General features: G+C 38.2%; 1 protein-coding gene across 1 annotated transcript; it reads right to left on the reverse strand.

Annotated features, from left to right (window-relative positions):
* Window positions 1-162: 162 nt before the first annotated feature.
* On the reverse strand, window positions 163-8,985 carry LOC111494371. Its single transcript, XM_023144300.1, has 2 exons — window positions 8,458-8,985; window positions 163-802 (listed from the first exon to the last, which is right to left on the reverse strand). Exons 1-2 carry the CDS (start codon window positions 8,808-8,810, stop codon window positions 388-390), a joined length of 768 nt encoding a protein of 255 aa, XP_023000068.1. The 5' UTR covers window positions 8,811-8,985; the 3' UTR covers window positions 163-387.
* Between the last annotated feature and the right edge of the window lie 277 nt (window positions 8,986-9,262).

The following is a 9,262-nucleotide window of genomic DNA, read 5'->3' on the forward strand; positions in this document are numbered from 1 at the left end:
ACCTACATATACCCCTATCCAATCACTTTAAACTATTTCATGCATGAATTCGAGAGGCAAATAGTGTTTAAATTTAATTGTACAAAAAAATTTCAAAAATGTTTATACATTATAGGAGTTAACTACGGTGCATCAGACATACCCATCAATCAATACACAATGCACAAAATTGGCCTTCAAATTCACAGTATATATCACTTACAATGTTTGTACAAAAAGGCTCATAAGATGAAAACATGGGTAAAACAGTAATTACAGCCTGATTATACACACAAACACAGCACTAAATTTTTGTACCACCTTATGCTATAAAACAGTATCATCCCAACATATTAACAGACAATTAACCAAGCCATATTCCAAAACTTTTTCCATCACTTGACTGAGCTATGTTTCGTTTGAAGCTGAAGAAGAAGATGACGTTTCAAAATAAGTGGGTTTAGGAGTAGATGAACAGCCAATGGCTTGGACCAACTCTTCCACAGTCAGAACCCGAAACTTGGGAGGTGGTGAATTGAGAACAATATTATCGACTCGGTGCTCGTAGATTTTACCTTCCTTGTCAAGCTTATACTCGGAGGTCCCATCAAATCGACCACGACTCTCCCATGGAACTCGTGGGATGCCATGAACGGTCCATCGAACCATGATGACGCTCTCCATCGGCTGCCATATGCCTATAACATCGACCCACAAAGCCCTGAAAAAGATCTTTCCATGGAATCGTAGTGCCCATAAGATTGACTTGTAGTTGTCAATGCCAGTGAAAGTGTTGAGAGGATCTTTGAATACAATGTCATCTCTTCGCATGGAAGTCGGAACAAAAGAGGAAAATCAGAATATTACAAGATAAGATAAGATAAAGATAAGATTGAATACAGTAAATGCTATTTGAAAAGAACTTATTACTTCAAAGAGTTGAAATTCCAAGTGCATAAACAGCAGCATCAAATCGTTGCTACGTGGTCAAATGTCAAACCATATCCCATTCAAATCATTTCTAGTGGTCTATTTAGTTCTTGAACTTTAAAAAAGTAATCATTCCAGTTCACCTAATATTTGTCTCACGCTATACGATATGTCAATACTCACATATTTAAAGTCACGTCATCCATCTATTACAAAAATTGGGAGAATAGAAAAGAGGGGGGAGGAAAGCAAAGGAAGCCAAGCGAGATTACAAAAAAGTTCTTCCAATTGGTCGGTAATTGTGAGATCCCACGTTGGTTGGGGAGGAGAAGGAAGTATTCTTTATATGGGTATGGTAACCTCTCTCTAGCAGACGCGTTTTAAAAACCTTGAGAGAAAGCCCAAAGAAGACAATATCTGCTAGCGGTGGATTTGGGCTATTACAGAACAGTACTCTAGTGGTTGAAATGAGTATGAAAAGGCAATTCTATGTCGACAAAGATTCGTCCTTCTAAGCCAAAGGTCCAAAAAGAAAAGAAGGGGAAAAGAAAAAGTTCTAACAAAGTGAAGCCAAAGGCTGTTCTTGTCTTTCTTCAACGGATGCCCCACCACTATAAAAGGAAGAAGGTGATTGTGTCATTAGGAAGGGCAATGTGGCAAATAAACGTGCAAAGTAACAAATTCCAGCAGTTTCCAGCAAAGGGCCAGTTGAGAAAAGGTGGTCCTGAAATTCTAAATCTTTCTTGCAAATGGTAGGACACTCCAGCCAGCAAAATCAATCATGAAGGTAGCCATTTTTTGGAATCTTGTCATGGATGGGTGTTTAGACACCCTTGTGGCTCAGCTCCCAATAAGAATTTTGAGTAGTGGTCTTAATCATATCAAAACATAGTGAAAGAATATGTGGGCATACAAAAAACCAAGCCCACAAAAGGAAGGGGTTGTAGTCTAGTAAAAAGAGATTTAAAGACTAATTACAAAATAATCGAGTTATCGAAGCTAAAAGCCATTACCCTCAAACACTCACCTGCCACAAGAACTATCCATTTGTTATTGAATTTTATGATCTCAGAGTGAGGTTGTTGGGTATCCAAGCACATAAAAACACAATATGCTAATATATCACAATGCCAAAAGTTAATTACAATATAGCCATAGGCATTTGAGAGGGTTATCTCTCCCCCAAGTCCCATAATAGACACTCCACTAAAATGATCCACATTATCTGTGGTCCCTAACACCCCTTATTCAATAAGATGTTTCTTTTGCCCCTTCTAGGGGATTGAAAAATAAAGAAATAGTTAATATAATCAAGATAATACCATCTCAATTCATCCTATTTCATCAGATCCGAGATGTGATATGGTTCCAAAGGATAAACTAGGTATGGATAGTTTCAATAAGACTTCATTCTGGAACAAAAATCCATTTATTTATTTATTTCATTTATTCCATGACCAGAAGAGGAGGGAATACATGTTAAACGACGATTTTGAATCAGGAGAGAGATTTCAAGAGATGGTAGATCTATTCACTCTATCAATAACCGAGCCGGATCTAGTGTATCATAAGGGATTTACCTTTTCTATTGATTCCTACGAATTTGATCAAAAATAGTTCTTGAATGAGGTATTGAACCTCCCTCGGGAATGATTTGGAATTGGAAGATCCAAAACAAAAAATAACAAAGACACCCCTAACTCATTACCACTATTCCCCTCACTAATATACTAAATCCCCCATCAAATTATAGTCTCTCGATCTAGTCGTAGAATCAACATGGAAACCACAAAGAGCATTAGTCTCTTTTCATTTCATCGATGACAAGTTTTGTTTCTTGTTAAAAAAAAATATAACACCTTGGAGATAACCTCTGATATAAAGAAGGTACAGACCCTTCACTCAAATGAGAAGGGGCTTCACCTTATTCAAATTGGAGGAGACGTTTTCCTTCTTCAGATAAGGAGAACTTATCCCAAGAGCTCATTCATCCCTAAATCAGCCAGATTCCTTCTTAGAGGGAAAATTCATTTTATTAGTATCTCATGATAGTGTAAAGGAATGCTCGACAACTCAACTTGGCAAAAGTAAATTGGCCCCTTCACAAGACACCCTTCCTGTGAGATCCCATATCGATTGGAGAGGGGAACAAATCATTGCTTATAAGGGTGTGAAAACCTCTCCCTAGCAGACGCGTTTTAAAAACCTTGAAGGGAAGCCCGAAAGGGAAAGCCTAAAGGGGACAATATCTACTAGCGGAGAACTTGGGTTGTTACACTTCCACTCAATCGTTGGGATATTAAAACTTTGACACACATAGGAGATGCCTATGGAAGCTTTGTTGAGATTGCCAAAAAGACTTCATGGCGTGTGGAGTTGATACAAGCCACCATCCAAATCAAGAAAAACTCAGAGAGAGGAAGTCTCTTTACCATCATCAAAGATTCCCCTTATGGTCTTGACCCTTGCTTCCATGGAGATTTGTTTGTTGATGCAATAGTCAGTTTCCATGGAACCGAAGCAACAATAAAAGGATTTTGCACCATCAAGGATAGTGAAGTTATCGTAGAAACTTCAGGAGGCATTCTTGGACCATACCCTTGGTCAAACCACAAAGGCACATCACCAAAAGGGACTTCTCAAGTACAGTATTACTCAACAATCTTAGATTTACACATCACCAGGTCATATCCCATAGCCCTAAAAAGGTTAATACAACCCCCACCCACCATGGATCGCCCCCAACTTTCTAGGCCCACTCCTACAAAAATAGCTAAACCCCTCAACCAAACCCATTTCTTGCACCCTCCCCTTCATGGACCCATAGCTATCCCATTCGACCAACCCACCGCCGCATATAAAAGTCCACCTCCCCCACATAAACCAAAGGTCACCAATCCCCCACCCTACTTTTCGCTAACCTCCACAATCTCATCTACTATACCACTTTTTATCCTTGATCTACAAGTTGGGACAGTATCACTAGAAAAACATGCCATCATCATAAAGAACCAAAAAAAATCCTCGTTCCAGGAACAAAATTCTCCACGGTTGACTCTCACCAAGAATCCGATGACAAATATGCATCTAGTCATCTCCCCTTCTCCACATCTCCTCATCACCTACTGCGAGTATGCCCAATCTCTCTGTCTCTCTATCAGTGATTATCCTTGTGAATATAGAGCTTGACACTTTTTTTCCAGAAAGAAGAATAAAACAAGACAAAAGAAATCGCCCCAATATTGGCTAAACTCACATCAGCAATAGCCCATTCAAGTCCTCGCACCATGGCAAACAGAACACCACGTGTATCACGACTATTCCATCTCGGAAAAACAAGCCCACTATAGTCATGAAACATAGTAAACTAACTAGGGAGATTGTTGGCCCCTTTTCGAGCATCAATTATGAGAAATCCAACCAGTCACAATTGGGTGACCACTATCTTTTATTATTATTATCTCTTGAAAGGTCAAAAACTTAGGAGATTGGCAAAAGAGAGCCCTCAACAAGACCTTCCTCCTCAAGTACAATCTCATTAGGGTCATTCTTCCAGAAACAAAATTGAATTTTGTTGATCGATCGATAGTTAAATCCCTTTGGAGTGCTAGACATATTGGTTGGACACTTTTTAATGCCTCAGAAACATCGGGGGATCTTAATAATGTGGAATAACCCAACTTTGATCTTCTCCGAAGTCAACAAAGGTATTTACACCCAAACCACACATATTATATTGGGTAACAGTTACGATTTTTGGATAACGGGGATCTATAGCCCTTATAGATATCAAGAAAGACCTCTCTTCTGGCCGGAGTTACAAGACCTATATAGCCTTTGCACAAAAAACTAGCTTTTGGCTGGTGACTTCAATATCTCTCAGGGGACACACGAAAAATCTAGCGGAAAAGTTACCAGAGGCATGAGACACTTCAATAACTTGATAATAGAAGTTGAACTCATTGACCTTCTCTTAAGTAATGGTCTCTATACCTGATCAAACAGCAGATCTCACCCACCTTGACACTAATCGACAAATTTCAGCTAAAAAAGGTCCCCTCAGAAAATTTAGTAACACTAGTGTTTAAAGACTGAATAAACCTACATATGATCATTATCCCATTGTACTTTCTATGGACTACAATGAATGGCCCTTCTCTATTCTGCCTTGAGAATATGTGATATAACCACGTTGAACTTTTGCCAATAGTAGAATACTGGTGGAAGAACACACCCTTCCGTGGATGGGCGGAGCATAGTTTCATCAAACTTAAAAGGTTAAAATAAGTCTTGAAGAAATGAAACAAGAAGGTTTTTTGTTGTATTTCCACGAAAATAAACAAACTGCTTACTGAAATTGCTCTCCTTGATCAGATGGAGGGCTCTATCACATTAGTTTAAAACTCATCTTGTTGGCAGCAAAGGAAGAGCAATCTTGGAGACAAAAATGTAAAAAATGATGGCTAGAAAAGGGCAACATAAACTCCAAAATTTTCTATCATAACATGGCTTCAAAGAAATGAAAGAGTACCATCATGAAAATTCTATCAACACAAGGCAGAAGTTGGTAAACGAAGATGCAATTGTAATAGAACTTTACACATCCTTATATGCAAATGACGATGCCCTTTATCGAATTTCCAAACAATATTGACGGGAGCCCAATTGACCAACAGCAAGCAGCCTCCTTTGAGGATCCTTTCACCGAAGAAAAGGTAGGACAGCAATGTAGTTCCTAGGCTTCGAAAAAACTCCAAGACCAAATGGTTTTACCTCAGAAATTTTTAAAGATTATGGGCATCAATAATTTCTAAAGATCACGGGAGCCCAATTGACCAACAGCAAGCAATCTCCAAAAAATAAAGATTATGGGCATCAATATTTTGCCGACATAATATGTACCTAAGATTACCCTTCAATGGGAACTACAAATCTTTCTCCTTCTGAAAGACCATTATTGAAAATTATTGAAAAAATAGAAAGAAGGTTATCAACATGGTCATCATCTTATACTTCCAAATGTGAAATGCTCACCCTAATACAAGACACACTGTCCAGCCTCCCCACTTATTACATATCTCTATTAAAAATGCCACAAAAAGTGTCTACAGATATAGAAAGATTATTCATAAACTATTTGTCACACCTTGTCTGATTAAATATCATAAACCTCCTAGTAGATAAGGGAGAACTAGTACTGTTTTCAATAAAAGAGAAGAACAAAGCTCTCCTCGCCAAATGGATATGGAGATATTATCATGAAGACAATGCCTTGTGGAGAAAACTTATAAAGGCCAAACATACTCCTACATCATGTCCAAATCGACCCATCTTTTGCAAAGGGTCATGGAAGTACATAAAAAAAACATCAAAACCTTATCACCAACCGAATTCGCTATAGAGTGAGTGATGGAGGAAGCACATCTTTCTGGACCGACCATTGGACTGAGAACACCACGCTAGCCTTGGAGTATCAATTGCAAAGTAAAACATTTGAAATATTTTTTTAGAGGCTCCCAAGTTTTCAAAAAGAAGTTTTGCTTGAGTTAGTTTGAAATGTCATGACATGCATGTAATAACGGTCTTATATTTAAGAGGAAAAATAGGGGTTGCTCCAACTTTTTTATGAGGTAGTCTCTTCTCTCTCTTCTTCCCTCTTCGCCTGTCTATTTTCTTCCTTTCCTCGGTCAAAGCTTGTTGTTGTCGCTCACCGCTCTCCTTACCATCTGCCACCACATCTCTCCTCTCATCGTTGTCATTACACCATTGCCATCACATTGTGGAAGGGTTCTTCTTTGCAGATCTAAGACAGAAATGTTCCTTCTGTTTCTAACTCTCCAGAAGTCTGAAGACTTCACAACATGGATTTTTACCAACTCATCAATCATAATGCTCCAAGAAACCACATCTGGATGAGACATTTTATCAAATACCAACCGTGCTTCCACTTAACCTTTAAAATTAAAATTGATCTGATATAAACCCATCTCTAAGTTTTCCTTTCCACTCTTCACACCTTTCCTTTGATCCTATTTTGTTTCTCTTATTTCTTTTTGGTAAGAAGTTGCGCTGTGAGAAAAATTAAAGAAAATACAGGCCATAAAAGAAACAAGCACCATAAAAGAACATCTCAGAAACTACACATAAGGACTCCAATTCAACAAAATCAAACCAAGATCATAGTTACAAATATAATATAAAAAAGGCCTAGCGACTAACTCCAACATGAGCTATTAAGCCTCACCAACTCCCACAATGCCAACCTGATACAGTTCCACATCCAAGATCTCCACTTAACACCAAGCCCCTTCTTCTCCAAGACCCTGTCTAAAAATTCCAGTCTACATGGTCATAAGCTTTTTCAAAATTTATTTTGAAAATCATCCCTACCTTCTTACTTTGCCCATAGTCCTCAATGGCCTCATTAGCTAACAACACTTGGTCCAAAATTTTCCTCCTAGCCATAGAGGCCCCTAAGTATTCAAAATAGTCCTAGGAAAAACTTTCCTCAACCGGACTGCCAATACCTTAGCAATAATCCTATAGAAACTTGTGATCAAACTAATGGGCCCAAAATGCTTCATATTGTGATTTGTCATTGTTGTCTTTCTTAGGAATTTGGCACATGTAAGTCTCACTCATACTTGCATCATTAATGTAACAGCCCAAGCCCAAGCCCACCACTAACAGATATTGTCTTCTTTAGACTTTCCCTTTTGAGCTTCCCCTCAAGGTTTTTAAAACGCGTTTGCTAAGGAGAGGTTTCCACGCCCTTATAAAGAATGTTTCATTCTCCTCTCCAACCGATGTGAGATCTCACAGATAATACCCCTCTCAAAAAGTTATGCAAAAACTTTCCCCAAATCCTCCTTGGCACAATTCCAATTATCCTAAAAGAAGTCGATAGTGAGCGCATCCAGTCAAGGAAACTTATTCCTATCAAAGCCAAAGACCACCTTAAGAATCTCCTCCAAGGTAAAAGGGCTTCAACTCCTCATTTTCCCTAACCAGGATAGGACACCAGTCAAGATCTTCCAAGAAAATGTCTAGGAAGCGGATAAGGAGTATGCAACTTGGAGAAAAAGGAAGTAATCTCTTCCTCAATTCCCATGTCATCCTCCACCACCACACAATCAACCTTTCACTAAGAATTGGAAGGTTTGTGAAGTGATGCAAAAATGGAGAAAACTGATCATCTCTCACTCTCACTGTAACAACCCAAAACACAAAACCACTGCTAACAAATATTGTCCTCTTTGGACTTTTCCTTTTGGGCTTCCTCTCAAGGTTTTAAAAAGCATTTGCTAGGGAGAGGTTTCTACACCCTAGTAAAGGATGCTTTATTCTCCTCCCCAACCGATGTGGGATCTCACGATGACTTTTTCCCCTTTGTCTTCTCACAAACCTACAACTACCAACAATTACAACATACAAATTATCGCACCACAGTTCTAGGCTCTCTTCCATCCTGATACATCGATCATACAAGATATACAAAAAAGAAATCTTCACAACAATCAATAAAACATAAGGACAGACATTAAATACCTGTATATATCAAAGCTAAGCTCCCTGTAGAAAAGCTCCGGAAACTCTTCCCTCAGGGTTCGTATAGCATACCCCATATTCACATAATAATTCTGCTTTTCTTCCTCCTCTTTACTCATCTTGGAGTCCCCTTTCAATGGAGTTGCAAACTGTCCGTGCAGCTTTACATACTGATCCCATTTCGAAACACCAATTTCAGAACCTTTCACTTCCGAACAAACCTTAATCATAGCCTTAGCGCCGATCGACCCAAAATTCGATGAAACTCTGAAGCCTTTAACATTTCTAGGATTGGGCTGGCTGATAATCTTCGAGACGATGGAAAATTCCGGTGCACGAGCGAGAAGAGCCATGGAAATACACAGTCGACAGCTAATTCAAGAATTAAACGAAATCCAATACAGAAAATACCATTTTCTGTTCTGGTTTTTCTGTAAGAGCGAACGAAGATGTTTACACCACAGAGCCGATCGTTCTTTAACTGGTGAGAAAATGCGACTACAGAGAAGGAGAAATATCTGGATAGATAAACCTATAATTATTTTGGATAAGCTGAATTATCAACACAATTCACTAATCACCCATTAATCTTTACTAATCACAATTATGTCCACATCAATAAGATGTGTTCCACACACACTATAAGGATTTTTTTTTCCTTTTATTTATTTTTATTGATTTTAATTTTCTTTTAAAAAAAAATACATTTATACTCATATAATTTTTAGTTCAGAGTTAAAGCCTTTTCTTTTCTATATTTATTTTAAAAAATCAGGCGAGTTTTTTTTTTTTTTTTTTTTTAAAT

The sequence above is a fragment of the Cucurbita maxima genome, unplaced genomic scaffold, assembly GCF_002738345.1.
Source record: "Cucurbita maxima cultivar Rimu unplaced genomic scaffold, Cmax_1.0 Cma_Scf00020, whole genome shotgun sequence".
Lineage (NCBI taxonomy): Eukaryota > Viridiplantae > Streptophyta > Magnoliopsida > Cucurbitales > Cucurbitaceae > Cucurbita > Cucurbita maxima.